Source organism: Oryctolagus cuniculus, chromosome 14 (assembly GCF_051225735.1).
Source record: "Oryctolagus cuniculus isolate XC-2025 breed Fujian yellow rabbit chromosome 14, ASM5122573v1, whole genome shotgun sequence".
In the NCBI taxonomy this organism is placed as follows: domain Eukaryota; kingdom Metazoa; phylum Chordata; class Mammalia; order Lagomorpha; family Leporidae; genus Oryctolagus; species Oryctolagus cuniculus.
In genome coordinates, this window is record NC_142880.1 from 43,125,799 (window position 1) to 43,148,464 (window position 22,666).

Below are 22,666 nucleotides of genomic sequence, written 5' to 3' on the forward strand. Positions count from 1 at the left end.
TAAGATCATTCCCACTTTATAAGACTGGTAAATAACCTAATTGAACAATGAGATAATCTTATTCATACATTTATTTTTAAAGTTTGTATATTTTCTCTAATTAAAATTATTCTTTATAAATTTTTCATTTTAACTTGTATTTATTTGAAAGACAGAGAAACAGAAAAACAAAGCCAGACAGAAAAAGATCTTCCACCTGCTGGCTCACTCCCCAAATGCCTACAATATCCAGGGCTGGGCAAGGCCAAATCCAGGGGCCCAAAACTCCATCCTGGTCTCACATGTGGGTGGAAAGTATACAAGTACTGGAGACATCACCTCTGTTTCCCAGGGTGCACATTAGCAGGAAGCTGGATCAGAAGCAGAGTCGCTGAGGATCAAATCAAAGCACTTGGACATGGGATGCAGGCAACAAAGGTGGAGACTTAACCTCTGTGCCAAATGCCTGGCCCTAAATAATTCATTTTCTATGTCCTCATCAGATTAAATGTGATACTTGTCTGTAAGGGGAAATACCATGATCATGAAAAGTGATATAGATTTTGATATTATCAACAAAAGCTTAGCAACTGAAGGCAAATTACTGAAACCCGCTCTGTTCCAGTTATCTCCAATTTAGTATGAGAGTGATGAGAATGCATCTATTCACAGAATTGTTGGATAATCAGCATCCATCATGGTTAAGCTTATAAGAAGGCACGGAAAGACAAATACAGGTTCTCTCTCAATCTGAACTTAAAACAGTGATTACTAGAGGTTGGGAAGGATAGGGGTTGAGGGGTAGAAGAAGGTTGAATAACAGGTACCAAAACAGTCACACAGAGTTCACAGTCCTAGAGCTCCTCTGCACAGTGGGCAGCTACAGGTCACACCAATGTACTATTTACTGCATGAGATCTGGAAGAGTGGCACTAGTAGGCTCCAAACACAGAAAAAGGAGAACAAGGCAGAGAAGCTGGTTGCCTGGTGTGCAGGGTTTACAATGTGTACACAGGTTGAAATTCTGCACTGTATCCCTCAAAAATGTAAAAGTACTACATGTAATATAAAACTTTTTAAATAAAATTATTTTAATTTGATAGTACTATACATGGGTGTGCACAAGCACACACACACACACACACACACACCAGCAACTATGCCTGATCAGTCGGTGGGCAACTGTGTGGAATCAGATTACCCTGGAAGTTAATTGCGTGGGAGGAGTGAATGCGTTTGCGGATGGCCTCCAGGGTGTTCCTTGTAACTTTCAGGAGAGCATCCATGTTTTGATGGTTGAAATGGGAGAGCAACTCGCAGGCTTCTTCCAGCATCTCTGTCCCTTTCTTCCCTCTCGTGACTGTCATCAAAGGCAGGGAGCCAGCCTCCGCATTAAGGGGAAAAGGCAGGGTGTCAGAATTTCCTTCTTCTCTTTTGGCTATTAAAGGATGAGAGACACAGAGGTAAGTTAGATGGAAAGACAAAAAGACAGATCCATTCATCTACTGCAATTAAAGGGGAGAAAGTTAAGATAAATTGCATTCAAGTTCAGTATCACTTAAACAGCACACCTCTGTCAAAGTGAGGCCATCAAAGAGTAGGACCAAGTGGACTAATGGACTAATCTCCTCCCTAGTGTGAGGAAACACGTGTATGAGAGAAGCAGGAGCTATGACTAAAAATCCACACAGGGTCCCAGGGAGGTGGGTTCTTACAGACTTCTCTGCCATCCGTACCCTAATGCCTTAGGGGAATAACTTCCCTCGCCCAAGTTTCAGTATTCCTTTTCCCACAAAAGCTTTTCTCTGGTTTAGATACCCTGTAATGGGAATTCCGATTCATTATCCATTCAGCTCCATGGATAAAATGAAATAAAATGCTCCATACACATACAAGGGCCTATGCAAAGTATATGTTTGTAGAGCTCAGCAAAAAGTAATGGGAATTAACAATGTGGAGCCATTACAAATTACACGTTTATAAATATCATCCGAAAACTGGGAGACTGTTGACAGAATTGTGATATTAACTGATAAATAGAAAATTAAATTGTAGTTATCGATAAATGTCCTGGAGAAACAAAACCGTTATATTACCATATCACTCACCTGTAGTTACATTTTTTGAATCAGCACAAATTTTGTTCAATATTTTCTCACTGTCTTTTTTAGATTGTACTTCCACACTCAACAACATATTTATTAGCTCGTTGACTGCTTCTTCTACTAATGAGCTTTTAAAATGTAATATCTGAGCACCTTTTACACAAAGATCCTAATTTAAAAAAAACAAGACAGTATCATATTCGTTTATCTTAAGAGCATATCAGTAATAACAGCAACACCACAGATTCAACCTCCAGGTGAGCCTGCAGCCTCCAGTGATGTTCACCACAACCTTCACACCTGCCCAGGCCAGGTGTCCTGTTAGGAAATGCATGAAAGACAAGGGAACCAACTGGAAGACAGTGAATTGAGTCAAATTGCACCTACTTCTCCAGCACGGAGCAAAAAATTCCCAAAGCCACCAGCACCCTCTGTCCCCATGAAGAGAGCACATACATCCGCTCTGACCACCTTCTTTCTCGCCTCATCTTTGTCAACAAGTCATGGTCATTGCCCAGCAGATTCTCAGACATGGTCACCTCCCTCCCTCACATTTCTTAGGAATGACATTTAGCATACATAAATTAATATGATTTTAACTACTGTGATCAATTCTGCAGGCAATTAGACAGAGAATGGGAGAGTGGTGCATGAGGGAGATAGACACAGTATCAGTTCTTTACCAAGTGGTTGGAAAATGAGCCCATAAAACAACAGAGCTCCATTCTAAGTTCCATTGTCAGGCATCTTGAGAGTAATCTGCCCTGGGACCATCTCCTTCAAACATCAACCTTGCAATTTGACATTCACCTCCAGAGCCTGAGGCATTTTAATGCATTTACACAGGAGCAATCTGATGTGACCTAAAACAAACTACTGAACTTTTCTATCATCACATAAAGTTCAATCTAACTTCACTCTCTCAACTCAGAACTTCACACAACTCCCAATCTCTACCTGTGGCTCACAGACCATTACAAAAAAAGATGGAGACAGTTAAGACCAAGAGGCAGGTCAGAGATTAGGTAAGGGATAGAGTGAAAGTAACATGATTCAGTAACAAATATAGACTCTGGTGCCTAATTTCCTAAGTTCAAATCCTAGGTCTACACAATTAAGATAAATCCTTAGCCTCAATTCCCTCACCCATGAAATAGTGATAATGTTAGAATCCACATTAAGTTATTGTGCATATTCCTGCGATGGTGATAATGTGAGAATTCATGTTATGTTATTGTGTATATTCCATAAGACAATGCTTATAAAAACTAAGCAGAGCTTGGCATAAAGTAAGTACTGAAGAATTGCTTATTGTTATAATCTGTAAGCAAATCACAAACAACAACCCCAGCCTTGTCCACCTCATCCTATGTAAGCTAGCTCCTCATTCTCTGAGATGACGAATATTTTTTAAAGTCTGTGTCTTAACTCCCCTGACTCTACCTTGGGGACAAATACAAATGGACCATGATGTCTCCCATCCTTAAGGCCAGCTCTTATAGGAATCCCTCAATTTACTTTCTAGTAGTTCTTTCAGTCCTCTCAGCAATATAAACATACAGTTGAAAGCATAAAATTCCTTTATATGAAAGTTCTCAAAGATGAGATCTATAACTTCTCAAAAAACTAGTATAGTTCTAACAGGATTGTTAAATCTCTTAATCCTTTTTCACTAATAGAGGATATAATCATAAGAATGTAAACAGCATAGAGATTAATGAAACAGGGTATGAGCAGATTGAGGCAAAGTAGTAATAACTAGATTCATGAAAACATCCCCTCTGCCAAACAGAATAAATCAAAGACGCCGCTGCCACTCACCCTGCTTCATTCCAACAACTCACTCCCAGAAGTGACACTGGGACTTTGAAACTGACCAAAAGGATCTGTCTCTAAATGCTGCATAGTCCTCTCATTTGCTATTCACATGAGCCTCCACTATTTCTTCATTCCCATGATGCTTCAGCTTTGGTCAATCAAGAACTGGGTATTTTTTTAAGATTTATTTCTTCTATTTGAAAGACAAGGTGACATAAAAAGGGATACACAAAGAAAAAGAGATCTTCCATCCACTTGTTCACTCCTCAAATGGCTGCCAACGGTAGGGGCTGGGTCAGCCTGAAGCCAGGGCCCCTGACCCCCACATGGGAGATCAATAATCTTCTAGATCCTCCATTTTCTCCAGGTTTGCTCATTACTAACCCCTAGTCATGCCCTCTCCTAATTACATGATTCCTCACTTCAACTATTCTACTACTGATATCTTTCATTTGGTCATTCCTTCAGCTTCTTCCTGCCCCACCCAGATGCTCATCCCAAAGGGTGATCCACCCTCCCCACCTGCACACACAGACCAGGGCCACACTAATGCTTGGCACTGGGAACTCATGGTCCCCAAACTCATGGCCCCAAGTGCTACCCAGGAATTATTCTGTATGATCACAGTCACTTTCCTCTCCCAAGGCCCCATAACTGCTGCATCTCCAAAAAGCTTATGTCATCTTCTATCACACTCAGCTAATGGCCTTGATTATTAAAACACAATTAAGAAGAAACTATGACATGGTGACTCATCCAACTCTCTGATTCCACCTTCTCACCAAGAAGGCAAAATGGGCTGTCTTGAGCCCCTTTTCCTTCTATTTCAGTGAATTTAAGGGTTCTTCTTTTGTTACAAAATAATCTCAAACTTGAGTTTCCCAAGCCTGTCCTGCTTCCCCAGAGACTCTACCTACCAACCACCACCTTTCTTCCTCTCTGTTAAACCTTATCCTCAGCACATGAACACATGAACTGTACCTCAGCACAGCACCTTCCTCCTGCTATCATAACAACTTGCTTCTACCACAGGGCTGCTGCACATGCTGTTCCCTCTGCCTGAAATGCTCTTCCAGATACTCACAGGGCTTGCTCTCTCACTTCCTCTGTTCAAATATCATCACCAAAGTCACCCTGGACCAACAGCATAAAAACAGAACTCTGTGTCAAGTGGTTCTTTTCTCCCTTGCCCACTTAATTGTTCTCCAATGAACTTATCACCACCTGGCATGCTACCTGCTTATTGGTCTGTTGATTTATTTTTCTGTTTCTCCCTCTTGAAAGTGGGTGCAGGGGCCGGCACCGTGGCTCACTTGGTTAATCCTCCTCCTGCAGCGCCAGCATCCCATATGGGCACCGAGTTCTAGTCCCGGTTGCTCCTTTTCCAGTGCAGCTCTCTGCTATGGTCCGGGAGGGCAGTGGAGGATGGCCCAAGTGCTTGAGCCCCTGCACCCGCATAGGAGACCAGGAGGAAGCACCTGGCTCCTGGCTTCGGATCGGCGTAGCTCCGGCCGTAGCAGCCATTTGGGGGGTGAACCAACAGAAGGAAGACCTTTCTCTCTGTCTCTCTCTCTCACTAACTCTATCTGTCAAATAAATAAAAAAAAGTGGGTGCAATGATGATGGGAATTTCACCTGTTTTTTTACTGAATCCCCAACAGTGGTTCAGGTAGGAGTTCCACAAAATATTGTTGAAGGAATAAATGAAGTATGAAAAGTAAATAAATTCAAGAGAAATTATTAACTTATATTAATAACCAAAAATGCAAATTAACATTAAGCTTCATGACTTCTTTTTTACCTAAACTAAAATTAGTATATTATAATAAAAGTGTGCATTGGAAGGTGAAATCAGTACCAGAGCATTGCACTGTAAGTTGTTAGCATCCTTTTGAAAAGCAATTTAGTGACAAATTTGAAGAGCCAACAAATAGAGCCAGAGTCTTTGACTCAATAATCAAAGAGAAAATAATAGTAATGGGGAAAAGACTTGATACACAAATATATTCATCATCCCTCTTGACAAAACAACCAAAACTCCAGAAAACATTTAATTTAGACCTCTTGTGATAATATAATAATGATTTAATATAAACTGAAGATTACCAAAAATGCAGGACAGAATCAACACAGCAGGCCCGAGATTGTGTTCTGTAAAAGACCTGCTTTCGAGATTGGACCCAGACTGGCCTCTGGGAGTTTGGCTGTCAGGAGGTTGTCTGCTGCTCAGCTGATAAGGATGACTCACTGTGCTTAGGCTGCTTGTACAGTGTGGTTTATCCTGAACACCTGCTTTCTTTCTGGGAGTCTGGGATTTTGGTCCACGCTAGGCAGAATATGCCCATGTGGCAGACCCAATAAAAGCCTTGGCACAGAGTCTTCAACTGACTTCCCTGGGCAGACATTTGCTCGCAGATTGCTGCCTTTTCACTGGGGGGTGGAGGGAACTGAGATCCATGTGAGCTCTCAGGAGAGTGGATGAGGGATTCTTCTAGACTCCACTTATATTTTTCCTTAAACACTGGCTGTGTCACAGTAATAAGTTTCAATACAACTATGAGCTGAGTTCCATGAACCCTCCTAGAGGGGGTAGTCTTGGGGGTCCCTTCCATAAGACATAAACATCATCATTGGACAGTTCTTATCAGCAGGATGCCCACCAGGAATATTACATATGAAGCTAAAGTAACTATTCCCAATGGGGCACTGCATGGAGCACCACTTCCAGGAGCACCACCCTGGCACAGGGAAGAAAGAGACCCATTCGTAAATAATGGTCTACAGAAAGCTACAGTCCTTTATTTTAATATGTTAAAGGGAGGGCCAACACTGTGGCATGACATCCCATACGAATGCCAGTTCGAGTCCTGGCTGCTCTACTTTGGATCCAGCTCCCTGCTAATGCACCTAGGTAAGCAGTGGAAGATGGTCCAAGTCCTTGGGCTCCTACACCCAGGTGGGAGACCTGAATGAAGTTCCTGGCTGTTGGCTTCAGATAGGCCCAGCTCCAGGCATATCTCCCTCTCCCTCTCCCTCTCCCTCTGTTTCTCTCTCTCTCTCCCTCCTTCTCTCTCTCTCCCTCTCTCTCTCTGCCTCTGCCTCTCTATAACCCTGACCTTCAAATAAATAAATCTTAGAAAAAATATGATAAAGGGTAGTGAATCTCTAAGTAGAATATTTAAGCAGTTGGAACACAGATCCTAGAGATGGTTCTAGATCTTTATGGCACGGAACACCAGTCTGGAAAACACTTCTCCACAGAAATGCTTAAAGAGGCCCAATCAACACAGAACTCTTCTGTGAAATAGCTCTACTCTTCACAAAATGTGGAAAAATCAAAAATGTGCTCCACAGAAATTTCACATACACACACACACACACACACACACACACACACAGATCTGAAAAAACTGATCTGTTCGTCATTTCCCTGTGGCTGCTTAGCTGTATTTCTCTTCATTCCAAATTACTGTCAGAAGGTTCTGTGTTTGACTCACATCTATCATACAGAAATCACAAGTGGAGAGAAAAAATATCTAATTTGTTCTTCAAAGAAAAAAAAATCCTGGAGCTGGCACTGTAGCATAGCAAGTAAAGCAACCATTTGTGGCATCAGCAACCCACATGGGTGCCAATTGGAGTCTCGGCTGCTCCTCTTCCAATGCAGCTCCCTGCTAATGGCCTGGGAACCTAACAGAAGATGGCCCAAGTACTTGAGCACCTGCACCCAAGTGGGAGACTCAGAAGAAGCTCCCAGCTCCTGGCTTCGGATTGGCCCAGCTCCAGCCACGGTGATCATTTGGGGAGTGACCCAGCAGATGAAGATCTCCATCTCTCTGTCTCTCTCTCTGTCTCTCTCTCTCTCTTTCTCTCTCTCTCTCTCTTTCTCTCTCTCCCTGTAACTCTGCCTTTCAAATAAATAAATAAATCTTTTTTAAAAATCCTTTATAGGATAATGAAGCCCCCCAAATGTTTTAATAAAAAGTATCAATCTGCTAACAACCTTTGTCATTTGGAGAAATTCTTCACAGGTGAGTGGTTCCTCCTGGGGGAGCTGACACAGCGGTGTGCCACTCATTTCCTCTAGAACGGAATCAATGCGGAACTCAATCAAGTCATTGACCCTGTCAAGAAGCAACTCCAGGTCCTCTTCAGAAAAAAATAAAGTGAATACAGGAGTTAGGTAAAGTTTTTTGTTCTTAAAACATCAACACTTGATTTAAAAAATAGTGGTAAAATCAGAATTAAAGTTTTTCAGTTTACATATGCCTACCCACCACCACCACCATCATACTGCTGTTCCACATCTGCATATCCCTTGTTGTTACTTCTTCTTTCACCAGGTTCCCAACTGCTTTAGTATGACTAGGTCTGACTTGTACTTGAGGACTTAGCTTAAATGCATGTCTTGCAGAAGGCTTTCTGGAAATCTGCATGGATTCAAGTAGTCCCACAACTCTTGTGCTGCCATGGTGGCCAGCACATCTCATATTATCTATTCATGCATGCCACATTGTGTATACCATGTTGTCTACTCAAGCATACCACATGCATATATCATATAATCTACTCATGTGTGCCACATTGCATATACCATGTTGTCTACTCAGGCATGCCACATCGTGTATATCATATAATCTATGCATGTATGCTACACTGCATATTCCATGTTGTCTACTCAGGCATGCCATATTGTGCTTACCAGCTTGTCTACCCATATAGCTCACCTTCTTCTAGAATTCATTACATTACATTACATTACATTACATTACATTACATTTCCAATATTTAATTCAATGCTTATTCTACAGGAATTATTCAACAAATATTATTAAAGTATAATTTCCCTATTTTTTTCCACTGTTATTTTTATAACATACATTTTGAAGTTGGACAGAAGTAATATTGAATGCCAAGTTTCAACAATGAAAAGATCAACTCTGAGGAGAACTAACAATGATTTTTCATCAAAAATAGGAATGATGTGGTCAAGTACTTGGTCTCCTGTGAAGATGCTGCCTGACTCTTCAACAAATGGTGCTGGGAAAATTGGATCTACATATGCAAAACTACAAAATAAACCCTTACTTTCCTCCTTATACAAAAATCAACTAAAAATGAATCAAGGGTCTAAATCTATGACCGGGTACCATCAAATTACTAGAGGAGAACATTGAGGAAACACTCAAGACATTGACATGGGCAAAGACTTCTTGGAAAAAACCTAGAAGTTCAGGTAATAAAAGCAAAAACAGACAAATGGGATTACATCAAGCTAAGGAGCTTCTGCATGGAAAAGGAAACACTCAACAAGGTGAAGAGGCAACCAACAGAATGGGAGAAAATATTTGCAAATTATGCACCTGATAAGGGATTAATGTCCAGAACATATAAAGAGCTCAAGAAACTCAACAATAACAAAACAAACAATCCAGTTAAGAAATCAGCAAAGGACTTGAATGGGCATTTTTTTCAAAGGATGAAATTCAGATGGCCAAAAGATACATGAAAAAATGCTGGGAGTCACTAACTATCAGGGAAATGCAAATCACCTCATCCCAGTTAGAATGGCTCTCATACAGAAATCAACAAACAATCAATGCTGGTGAGAGTGTGGGGGAAAGGGTACCTTAATACATTGTTGTTAGGGGTGTAAACTGTATAGCCATTGTGGAAGACAGTATGAAGCAATTGCAGCCATTTGGGGAATGAACCAGTGGATGGAAGACCTCTCTCTCTCTCTCTTTCTCTTCTCTCTGCCTCTCCTTCTCTCTCTGTGTAACTCTGACTTTCAAATAAATAAATAAATCTTTTAAAAAATTACTTTAAAAAAAAAAAGATGCCCACATCCCATATCAGAGTGCCTGAGTTCAAGCCCTGGCTCCTCCTTTGACTCTGGTTTCCTGCTAATGTACACTCCAGGAGGCAATGGTGATGGCTCAAGTAGCTGAGTCCCTGATACCCATGTGCGAGACCTGGATTGGGTTCCAAGTTCCTATTCTAAGTCTGGCCCAGCTTTAGTCATTGCCTCTAAATAAATAAACAAATAAAAAATTTTAAGAATGAGGGCTAATGGGTACCCTTCTAAGGGATGATACATTTTTAAACATATACCATACAGTAAAATCTCTATTTTTCTAGTACTACTTTCTCTTTGGAAATTAAATTGAAACTGAATATAGAAAAGTCAATATTATATATTCATGATATAGCAAAGACATAAACACTGCCTTAAATAAATACCTTTACTTACTAAAGAATAAAAGTCTAAAATCTTTCAACTATTTCTATGCTAATTATGAAAGAAGATACTCAATATACCAAAGAGTTCTGCCTGGCAATCTTATTCACTACTAAAGGAGAGCCAATATTTTATTCAAGCATGTATGCTCAACAAAATTCTTAGCTAGAACTCTTCAAAGCATTTTCAAGAACATTTGTGGCAAGCTGAAAAATGGTTCCACAATGATGTCCATATACTAATTCCCTGTGAATGTTAGTTGTGTGACAAAAGGAACTTTGTAGATGTGATCAAGTTAAAGATCTTGGAACGTAAGTATTGTCCTGGATCATCCCATGGGACCAACGTAGTTATAAGGGTCCTTAGAAGAGGGATATAAGAGGGTCAGAGTCAGATAGAAGACAAGTTGACCATGGAGGCAGAGTAGCAGAGCGAAATTGTGAAGATGCTCTATTGTTTGCTTTGAAGATGGAGTGACCATAAGCCAATAGATGCAGGTAATCTCTGGAAAACAGAAAAGACTAAGATTAAGAAAAGTATTCTGGGCCGGCACCATGGCTCACTTGGTTAATCCTCCGCTGCCTATGGTGCTGGCATCCCATAAGGATGCCGGGTTCTAGTCCCGGTTGCTCCTCTTCCAGTCCAGCTCTCTGCTGTGGCCTGCGAAGACAGTGGAGGATGGCCCAAGTGTTTGGGCCCCTGCACCCACATGGGAGACCAGGAAGAAGCACCTGGTTCCTGGCTTAGGATCAGCACAGCGTCAGCCGTGGTGAACATTTGGGGAGTGAACCAACAGAAGGAAGACCTTTCTCTCTGCCTCTCTCTTACTGTCTATAACTCTACCTGTCAAATAAATTAATTTAAAAAAAGGATTCGTCTCTGGAGCATCCAGAGGAACCATCCCTGTTGACACCTTGATGAGACTCATTTTGGACTCCTGACCTCCATAATTATATTATTTTAAGCTGCTAGATTTGTGGCAACTTGTCACAGCAGCATGGAACTGACACAACATTTGTGCATAGACTGTACAAAATCATGTCTGTAAAAGTCCTGCACATTATTGGGCAGAGTGATTCTGAAATACATCACACAAATAATCATCTCTAAATAGAAGAGTTGGCTCAGTAATCCAACAAGGAGCCCAAGATTTAACATTGCTTATCTTCCAAAGAAACTTAACTTTTGTTCAACTTTAGGCCCTTTCTTTTAATTATAAAAAGAAAAACAAAAATAGAATGGGAGAACTAAGAAGAATTTCATTAGAAATTATTTCCTTATTTCCAGCCAATGCTCTATTAAAACAGCTAAATTATTCTGTAATCATACTCTCTAGGGAGAACATTACTAAAGTCTACCTTTGTTACCTGTTCTGATTTTCTCATCAAAACTCATTATAAAGTTTTTTATACATTTTATAGACTCCTCCTTAGAGAATTTTAGTCAATTTCCTCATGTTGTAGAAGATACGTTTCTGAAATAAGATTGATTGAGAGACCGAGGGGCCAGCGCTGTGGCATAGCAGGTAAAGCCTCCGCTTGCAGTGCCAGCATCTCATATGGGAGATGTGGGAGACCCGAAAGAAGCTCCTGGATCCTGGCTTCGGATCGGCGCAGCTCCAGCCATCACAGACATCTGGGGAGTGAACCAGTAGATGGAAGACATCTCTCTGTCTCTCTCTCTCTCTCTCTTCCTCTCTGTAACTCTGCCTTTCAAATAAATAAATAAATCTTTAAAAAAGAGAAAGAGAGAGAACAGGAAACTAAGCCCTAAAACTCATCCTCACCACTTCTCTGAAACAGAAGCCATTTAACATCTTGGGATCATAGTTTTCCAGCCCTTATATTGAAAATCTTATTTAAGATTATTTCTAAACTTTTCTCCATATCCCTAAATGCTGCTAATAATGGATTTCATAGTATTCAGGTTTCAAACTGTAATTAGCCACAAATGCAACTCATTCATATCCCAGAACCCTTTATAATTTGTCTTTTTTTTTTTTTTTTTTTTTTTGACAGGCAGAGTTAGAAAGTGAGAGAAAGAGAGACAGAGAGAAAGGTCTTCCTTTTTCTGTTGGTTCACCCCCCAAATGGCCGCTACGGCCAGCGCATTGTGGCTGGCACGCTGTGCTGATCCGAAGCCAGGAGACAGGTGTTTCCTCCTGGTCTCCCATGCAGGTGCAGGGCCCAGGCACTTGGGCCATCCTCCACTGCACTCCTAGGCCACAGCAGAGAGTTGGACTGGAAGAGGAGCAACCAGGACAGAATCCGGCACCCCAACTGGGACTAGAACCCGGGATGCCGGCATCACAGGCAGAGGATTAGCCTAGTGAGCCGCGGCTCCGGCCATATAATTTGTCTTTGAATTGAGTTCCCAATCTGTAAAGCAAAACAAGATGGTGGAGGTGGCAACCATCATTCCTTGCCCAACTCCCTACCATCAACCCAGAACTTCTTCAGAATTCTTGCTGGTAAGCTAAACAGCTCGACACTATGAGCACCAAGTTATTTTGGAGGTACAGTGAAAATGTACTGGTAAGACCAGCTCTTAACTATTTAGGTTATAGACTAGGTACTACCTCAGCAGGCACACAAGCACAGAGAGAGAGACAGAGAGAGAATAAAAGAAGATATCAAAGGTGGTGTCTAGAAAAGCGATCATAGAAGAGGTAATCCAGAAATGAGATGATAGCAGGGGAAGGAATGGAGTTTGGAAGATAACGAAATGAAGGAGCACAATTACGCAAAGCTAAGACAATTATAAATATGTAAGTTCACTATTGCAGAATGAAGTATGAGTAATACAAAAAAAATATAAGAAAAACCCTGATTCTCAAATCTTCCAGAAAAGAAACTTACCTGACTGCTGTATCAGAGTTTCCTAGATGTATTTGAGCTTAGACTCTTCTTTATAGCATACCTGTACATCTGTATTCTGGGAAATTATATTTTATAGAATATATTTCCATACATATATTTGAAAGAGTATTATACAACACATTAAATACAATTTTTGTTTGTTTAAACTTCCCATTTACCCCCCTGTTCAGCCCTCTACTCTGTCCAAATCCACATCTTTTAAGCCAGCATCTCAAAACATGCTAGCAAAAAAATACTAACATAATTAGTATAAAAAGCTGAATAATTCCAAAGATTCTTTAAATCTTAATGTCTAAAAATGAGAATTAAATATGTGACTAATATACTTAGATAAAACTAAATAGTAAATACTTAATGCTTCCAGAAAATTACTGAATTTGTATACTTTGATAATACTTCAATTCAATTTCTTATGGAACAGATTAAAAATAACATTCTTCATTATTTATATCAAAGTATCAGTAAGAAATTATACAACAGGTACTAAGAAGCAAGCATTTAAAACTGAGAAATAATAATCCTTTAGGCAAACTTACTGATCTTTGCAAAAGCATTTTCTAAATACGTCTCAATATTCAGGGATGTCCAGGTCAGGGCAGTCAAACCAGGCTGGAGAGCTTCATCCACTTTAGCCAAGTGTGGGACCATCAGTTGCTCAATGGTCCGAGGCATTTTTGACTTTACTCGCTTATACTCAGCCAGCATCATCTGCAATTAAATGGGGCTAAATAATCACTTAATATCTCTTACTTTTAATATCATTTTTATATAAAGGATGAGTAAAACTATAGCGTCCTAAGAACTTGTCAGGTAGAGAGAGTAAAAAATTAAGAAAAGACAACACAGAATTTCTCCATAGGTACAAACTGATGGTTCAATAAAACATAACTGAATGTGAAAAAGAACTTCAGAAATTTAAATGTATACATAGATGGTCAACTGATTTTCAACAAAAAAAAGATCAATTCAAAGAAACAACAATAAAGAATTTAAGAGTAGAGTTTCTCATCCTCTTGCAGTCTAAAAGGGAAAAAAATGTACATTTTTAAGCTAAGGAAAGTCAGGGAAGAATGCCTCCACCTGTGCACCACTGGGCTCATTCATACAACCATATGCATCCTATTCCACCAGGCATCTCCTGTGCACCAAGTCACCAATCACACACCAGAGGTCTACCTCAGCCCATTGTAAGGATTATTGGCCAAATCTTGATGCAAACTCATTGCACTCAGAGACAGAATCAGGAATCAGTGTTAATTTAATCAAGTGTCATGGCTTTAAGTATCATCCAAATGCCAAAGGTGGACAAGTTTGCATGTCAAGCCAAGTTCTCACTCCTGAAGCCTAGATTCATATATGGCAACAGACTACTCAGTAACTCCATTTGGATACTGAACAGACATCTGAAACTTCACGTGTCCAAAACTGAAAATTTGCTGTTTTCCCAAAACCTTCTTTGCTCATAGCACTCTCTGACCTACCAGAGGGCACCTCCACCCTTCCAATCCACAGGCCAAAACTCAGAATCATCCTTGCCTCCTCTCTCTCACTCCCACATGCAATACATCAGGATACCCTGTTTGTTCCATATTCAAAACGCATTCCGTATCTGACCTGCTTACTTTATCCATTGCTGCTTCTATTACTGACTTTCATCTACTTTATCAGAATGGTCTACTTTTGTCTCCCTGCTTCTACCCACCCATCCTATTGTCTACACTCAATTTAGCAGCAAGAGTGAACCTTTCATAATATTAAATCTTATCATGCCACTACTTGGCTACTTCAGGGCTCGATGGCTTCTTATCTCATTTAGGCCTGCTTGTCCTCATAACTAAGGATTATGTAGGTCCTTGGTCTACAAAGACCTACCCAACTTTATCCCCAATTATTTCACTGATCTCATCTCCAACCACTATTACCTGCTCTGACTAGTTCCTGACCTACTGTCTTCCTTCATTCATGGTCCCTAGCCTCAGGACGTTTGCACTTCCTTCAAACAGTTACTCAAATGCCAACTTCTCAATTAGGCCTATTCTGACAATCTATTAGAAGATATAAACTACCACCAAAAGCCACTTACACATTCTATGTCCTGCTCTATTTTTTTCCCTAGCATCTATCCAACAGACTAAATTTACCTATTTTAAATGGCCATTGCCTATTTTCTGCCTTACTTAATTAGAACAAAATCAAAAATTTATTATGGGGCCGGCACCATGGCTCACTTGGCTAATCCTCCACCTGCGGCGCTGGCATCGCATATGGGCACCAGGTTCTACTCCTGGCTGCTCCTCTTCCAGTCCAGCTCTCTGCTGTAGCCCAGGAGGGCAGTGGAGGATGGCCTGAGTGCTTGGGCCCCTGCACCCACATGGGAGACCAGAAAGAAGCACCTGGCTCCTGGCTTCGAATCGGCGCAGCGCCGGCCATAGCGGCCATTTGGGGAGTGAACCAACAGAAGGAAGACCTTTCTCTCTGTCTCTCTCTCTCACTGTCTAACTCTGCCTGTCAAATAAATTTTAAAAATTTAAAAAAAAAAAACATTATAATTTTTAATTTCACAATGATACAAAGATTATACATTCAATAGAAACTACTTTGAATTTGGAATTTTCATGTTTTTCTGGTCTAGAAAGTGTAGAATATTCTCATAATCCTGGGTGGTGGCAGTGAATTACAGCTCCCAGTTAGCCCAACAATCACAGGGTAAACAATACTATGCTGCGTACTGTGTTGTCAGCATTTTTTAGATAGGTATTCAGTAAATTTCAAGAGGTATTCAACATTGAATTACAAACTAGGCTTTCTGCTTAGTGATTTTGCCCAAGTGTGGATTATGCAAGTGTTCTGAGCACTCATAAAGTAGGCTAGAGTAAGCTAGGATATAAATTAGGTGTATTAACTGCACTGTTAGGATCTTTTCAACTTAAGTTTATCATGACGCAACCCCCACTATAAGTCAAGGAACACCTATGTTGAGTTCTAGGCCTGTTTCATTCAATGAGCCTGAAACAGTATGTAGCACATGGGAGATGATCAATCAACATTTCTCCAGTTAATCAATTAATTGTTATCAGAAGGAGCACTTATGATCTAAAACTCATAGGTTTTGGTACTCCATTGAAATTTACCTGTTGTATAATAAGATACAATTGTTGGTGTTACCTTAATATCAAGGCACTGCTTCTGAAAGTCTTTGCCTTGGAGTACTAGGCCTGAGACTCTATGAGAAGAAAGTTCCTGGATGGGTAAGTTTTAAAAACACTATATATATAATACCTCCTCTCTAGAACAGTCACAATTGATAATTAATAACTGAAAAACATGCAGTAAGGAAATGAAAAGTCCTTAGGGGCTTTGAGAATGTTGTTAAACCCAACATTCCCAAATAGGGTATATAATCCTTTCTCCATATAATACTTTTCCAGTTCCTCTAATTCCCTTTCAATTTCCATGACAGCCACTTTAGAAAAGCACAAATCTGATGGATCTTTTAGCAGCTCCTTATATATTTCCCAAAGATTGTATCCACTTGCTTGCCTATTTTGCAATACCCAACTCTTGTTTTTTCTGGCAAGAAGTTCTTAGAATCTACCTCCAGGAGGCTTTCTACTTCTCTCCTGTAATCCTTTAACCTCAGCAGGTATTATTTGTCCATTTTATAAATGTGAAAGCAAGGCTTAGACAGTAATTTACCCAAAGATAATGGTTTAAATCCTGATCAAGTTGACTTTAAAATCTAAAGTCATAACTATTAGCCTATGCTAGCTCCACACTCTAGTTTCAACAACTTTCCAACAATTTGATGAATAAAACCAACTCTCAGCTACTTTGGTGTATCTGGGCAAATCTGAAAATCTGTTAAATATTAAGCACAGTTACTCTGCAGAACTTGAGATAGTCCCCTACACCTGCCAACAGATCTACTCTTACTCGTGTTGAATGGAAACATTTAAACCTTTCAATCTCCAACATATAAATTTCAATTAGATGATAATTTCCTAGATCAAGTTATCATTTATAAGGGTGGTGGCTTGAAAATATTCTTTGTATTTCCTTATGGGGTAGTGTCTATGTACCCTCCCCTAGAATCTGGATGGGCGTATGGATCCTGACAGGGAACAACAGAAGTGATGCTGTGCAACATCTCAGGCTCCTCCTTGTTCACTGTTAGCGCTTGCTCCCGAGTTGCCTTCTAAGAAATTCTGCTACCCTAAGACCTCCATTCAGAAGGCCATGTACAGACGAGCAGATCAAACATCTGCCAGCTCAACTCTACTAAACAACCTTTGTTGAAGCCACATGGAACAAAAGAAACACCTATCCAAGCGCTGTTCAAATTCATTACCCACAAGATCAAAAGATATAAGAAATCTTGCTTTAAGTCACTACAGTTTGTGGAGTTTTGAAATTATTCTCTGGATAAAATTATCATTGGTAAGTACATGGTCTCATAAATAGGATTTGTTAGTAAAAAATATTATTTTCTTATAAATGTATAGATTAGTGATTTTCCTCACAAGCAAGAAGAGTCAAAAGGGAACATCAACATGCTGATATTATTTTATGATTCCACAGTTGAAGAATGTCAGTCCCCTGCCAATATTAACTTTTTACTATGCCACAAAGCAGTGGGAAACAGTGGACCAGAAGTCTGAGTTGGGGTCTTAATTCTGCTCTTATAAACTACAAGACGTTGGCTAAGTCATTTAACTTCTCTGGGCCACAGATTTATCATCTATAAAACAAAATAACAGCATCCTATTCCATTTGCCTAACATGGTAGAAAGAACAAAATGAAATAAACAATGGGAAAAAGCTGAAAATGTAAAACACTATGCATACACATGACCTTGGCATCATCATCAGATGGTAGCCACTATAAATTTTAATAACAGTTTCCGTATTGCCAATACCATGGCTGCCTCTCTGACCTTGTCTTTCCCGTACTCTGAGCAGAAGCCTTTGTCACTGGTACCCCTCATTCTCCCTGCAGCTTTTCTTACCTTTGGCTTCCTGGACACTTGATTTCTTCCCACCTATAAAGCCAATTTATTTGTGTATCTGTGCTATTCCAACTGATGTTTCAATACTGGAGCAACTTGGTGTTTGGCCCAATGGCCCACTATTCTGTTCTCTTTATTGTCTCCCTAAGAGATCTCACTTAGGACTATGGCAGTAAACAGCAACTATATTTTGATAACTCTGAAAAGTATATTCCCAGCTTTGTGCCACTTAACTCCAGGCATATATATTTGGATTTAGATTTCTAAAAAGCTCCCTCATATTTAAGATGGGAGTGACTGATTGCCTCCTGCCCCAAAAATAAATTAGTTCCAGTTGTTGCCAACTCCATAAATGGAACCTGCAATCAGGACCACTGTAAATTATCATGCAAATTACACAGAATGAAACCTGCACAGCAATACATGGTGGCTCTATTTTAATCCACTGAGCTGCTCACACCAAAAACACAGAAATTATCCTGAGTTCTCCCATAATTGGCCTGTTGACCGACATAAATAATTCTCCCATCAACATTGCTTCCTTTCTTGTTCAAGTCACCATTATCTCCACCAGAAACCAGTACAATTGCCCACACACTGGCTTCCCACCAACACACTTGTCCTCCTAAAACTCCTATTTCAGCCCAACAGCAAGAACAATTTAATTGTAAAAGACCTCACACCTTTTTCTCCGGCTCAAAATCCTTCAATAGTTTCCCAGTACACTCAAAATTAAACCCAAATTCTAACTTTGGCTTACATGATCCGGAATGGTCTAGCCTCAGCCAACACAAGCATCTGAACTGCCCCCTCACACACTCTACCCCAGTCACATGGGGGACTTTCTGTTCCTTCAATGGGACATACCACCATGTTTTAAATGCATTTTAGAATTGGCCAGGAAAGGAAAGAGTAAAGGGACCTCACCTTCATGTCACTGAAATTCTTTTTGTAGGTATCCCGTTTCTGGAAGAGGGCAGCTGCTAGGGGTGAGACTTCCAGACCCATCTGGGACATGCACTCTGTCTCTCGAAATAAGACTAATATCTGAGGGTCAAAGTTTGCAAACAATTCGCCTGTGCCTGGAGCCTTCACCAACAAAGAAGCCTCAAGAACTATGTGAACAGCTTCACTCTGTAGGAGTGAATTAACATTATCACCGTTAGAAAGTCCAGTACATACAGAGAATCCAGCTCAGTCCTTCCTGAGAAGGAAAATTCTTACATGTTCTTACTAAGTTAAAGGCAGTGCACTTGCTTACTCTTCTAAATTCACACTCAGAAAATATCCTCCAAGTTCTTAGTGGCGATACTGCCGAGTCAATTTGATAAAACATTTCAGCCATGACTCACACCTGACAGGTAAGTGGGCACTGCAATAGTGGTGAATTCTCAAAACCCATCTAGCTCCTTGACACATTTATGCCTCCTAAATTATATCCCTAAGAAAAGTTTCATAAAACTTATTAAACTTGGTTTTCAGCTATCCAGAAAAACAATGGATACAGCTATGGAGACATCATTTCCTGCCAATCTACAAAGAAATACATGTACTAAAAGGGTATAATTTGCTTTGCTTTTTATTGGCTACTGTTATGTTCCTTTCTCTCTTTAAAATTTAAATACACAAAAAAATTAAGAGAATACTTCAAAAAGTCTGTGGAAAATGGAATCAAAAGACAACTTTATTGTGGTGCAAAAAAATTTTTCGAAATCCATGCAGTTTTTCACAATACACATTTTCCATGAACATTTTGTATACCATTCTATGCATAGATTTCAAAACTTTTTGCACCAAAATAAGCTTATCTTTGATTTCATTCTTCCATGAACTTTTTGAGATATCCTTGTACATATTTATGGAGTACTATGTGATATTTCAGTACATGTATATACTGTGAAATGTTCAAAGCAGAGTATCTACCTCCTTAAACATTTGTTTGTTGTGAAAACATTCAAAATTCCTTCTTCTGTTTTTTTCTTAATAGAAAGTAGACAGTACTTCATATATAGTCACCCTGCTATGTACTAGAACACCTTTGATAAGCCAATAGTACAGTCAAAGAAAACTTAAGGCTGTTTAACAGACTAGTATTGAGTGACCCATTTAGGATCTTCCTGAACTGAAAAAAATAAGGAAATCCTAACCAACAAAGTAGAGGAACACACAAATAGGATCTTCTCACTCAAAAGTTTCTAAATTAAATAAGAATGAGTTTCTGTTACATGGCTTATGATTATCATTATTTTCACTTCACTGGCATATAGCTACACAGATTCAACTAGTAAGAGAAAACACCCACAAATCCAACTGTCTATAGGAATAACACTGAAAAAAATAGGAGGCTCACTTGTTGAAGCCATGCCCTGTGGTAGAGGACCTCAAATTCCAGGAGGACCTTGGCCATCCTGTTGTAACTGCGAATTATAGGCTTGGCTTCTGGTGTCTTCAGCACACTTGGGTGCTGCTGGAAAAGCTGCATGGGTTGCTCGATCCTGTGGAAGAGCTGACGGGCCCATAAAATCTTCCCAGCAATGGGAGGCTGGTCTCGAGCCAGAGGAGGATCATATTTCTGCTTTGTGTACAATTTTGAAATCATATCAATGTCAGTCCCATAGTTCTCAAGGATTAGCCTGTATTTGTCATCAATACCAAGATTAGGTATGTTCAATCTGATTGGAAAAAAAAGTAAAAGACCTGAATTAATGGGAAGAGGTCTAATAATCTCTTTTTTAATATTTTAAAACATATATTAATAGTTTATTCTATGGAAGTAAAAGAATACAAATAGCAGCAATCCTTAAAATGTAGGCAAAACTATTAACCTGGGAGGAATTATTTCAAATTACTTAAACATTAGGAAATATCACTGTAGGCAGTTACAGGCACTTCAAAGTTAGGAGTATTCTCTCTGTGAAGAAATAACATAAATCCTTAATCTTAATGAGCACTAATCTTCTTATTCCTTTGAAGAACATGAAAACTATGATTTGGTACCAAGATAGTCAAAAGAGATTTTCTTTCCACTAAAACATGAAATAATAATATTAGCAATAATAACAGCAAAATATAAACTATGTTTATATTACCCTAATGTTAGAAAATGGAAATTAAAAAATTATTTCAAATTTTTTACCTTTCAAATTTCTTTAACATACTTAGAGCTTGATTTGTGTTTTGAATTTTTTCAAATGTAACATCCATGAACTTCTGTAACTCATTCTAAAAATAAATTAAAATATGATTATGAACAATGAATTGGCACTGGGACTTTCCTATTTACAAGCAAGACAGAATAGATTTCCATTGTATACAAACACATATAAAATGAGACAAAATTTAATGAGCTTAAAAGAAAGATAAAAGCTCTGTTTTAGTAATCTGTCACTACTATAACAAAATACCTGAGTAGCCTAACTTTATAACAAAAAGAGTATTCCTTTGGCCCATGGATCTAGAGGTTCAAAGTCCAAAGATCAGGTGATCCCACTGCCTTCTCTCTGTGAGGGGATGTGTGTAGAGGAAGGATCACATCGTGGGACAGAAAGCAGAGAAAGGAGTTAGGCCCAAACTCAGACTTTTATAACCCTCTGGCAAGAACTACCTTCCAAGGGACACCTCCAATGACCAAAGGACTTCTCACTAGTCCTACCTCCTAAATACCATAACTGTGTAGCACATAATTGGGAGTTGGCTCTCTGGCAGGCTCCATGAGTATCGGACCAAACTCAGGGACTGGGGGTGAGGCACTGGGGCTCCATCACTATGTGGGAGAGAAGCAGAAGGGCCCTAACACTCTCAACAGATCCCACAGAAAACCAAGATCCTTGAAGCACTGCCAAGTGCAAGCAGAGGGGACTGAATGACTATTCTCAAGTTCAGAAAGCTGCAATGAGGCTTGCCATCTGCCTAGATCATGAATTGGAGAAAAGCCAACCTGGAACAGGGTACCTACACTGCTCTGACAAGGGCCACAACCTTGTGAGGCATCTGCTAAGTCTAACATCTGCTCAGCTGTGCCACAGTAGCCAACACAGCAATAGATAGTGCATTAACACAGAGGCAGGGCATGATTTCACCCCCTATCATAGAGCAGCTGAAATCCTGCACCTAGGCCACCTCTAGATAATGGGTCCAAGTTTATCCCACACATGATATGAGGGGCATGTATCCCAAAAAATTAACACAAAAGGTATCTGGAAAGGTAAAACCAGTAGCACCCAGCAGAAAAATAATGCAAAACCAGAAGCAACCCAAAAGCCCAGGGCCTCAAGACTCCTATAGGAAAAATATAAGTGACTCCTAAAGAAGATAACCTCAAAATTCTTTTTGAAAACTACAAAGGAAAGGAGATTAATAGAGTAACAGAATGCCTAAAATTATTCCAAAAAAGGTAGAGATGAGAAAAGTCTGAAAGGGACTCCAGGTAAGCATTTCCCTTTAACTTGGTCTCTCACTTTGGCAGTGAGTAAATAGTGCCTGACTTTCCCCCTGGAATCAGAGTGCTTCTGGATTCAACAGCCCACCAGGGTCCCTCACACTGCCCCTGTGGCCTGGTCCTGCCTGTAGGAACTCCAAATCTGGATAACATTCCAGGTTTTGTCCAGTGGAGCCCTGGACACAACCCTGATCCAAAGC

General features: G+C 39.8%; 1 protein-coding gene across 3 annotated transcripts in view; it reads right to left on the minus strand.

Moving 5' to 3' along the window:
- Positions 1-22,666, minus strand: part of DNAH5 (dynein axonemal heavy chain 5) — a 319,159-nt gene that overhangs the window by 192,260 nt on the left and 104,233 nt on the right. For all 3 annotated transcript variants that reach the window (XM_051853566.3, XM_089312625.1, XM_089312626.1), the window contains exons 13-19: positions 21,165-21,250; positions 20,379-20,700; positions 18,956-19,162; positions 13,559-13,730; positions 7,906-8,051; positions 2,088-2,253; positions 1,181-1,417 (exon numbers count right to left, since the gene is read on the minus strand). In XM_051853566.3, coding sequence (XP_051709526.3) covers positions 1,181-1,417; positions 2,088-2,253; positions 7,906-8,051; positions 13,559-13,730; positions 18,956-19,162; positions 20,379-20,700; positions 21,165-21,250 — 1,336 coding nt within the window. The remainder of the gene's footprint in view (positions 1-1,180; positions 1,418-2,087; positions 2,254-7,905; positions 8,052-13,558; positions 13,731-18,955; positions 19,163-20,378; positions 20,701-21,164; positions 21,251-22,666) is intronic.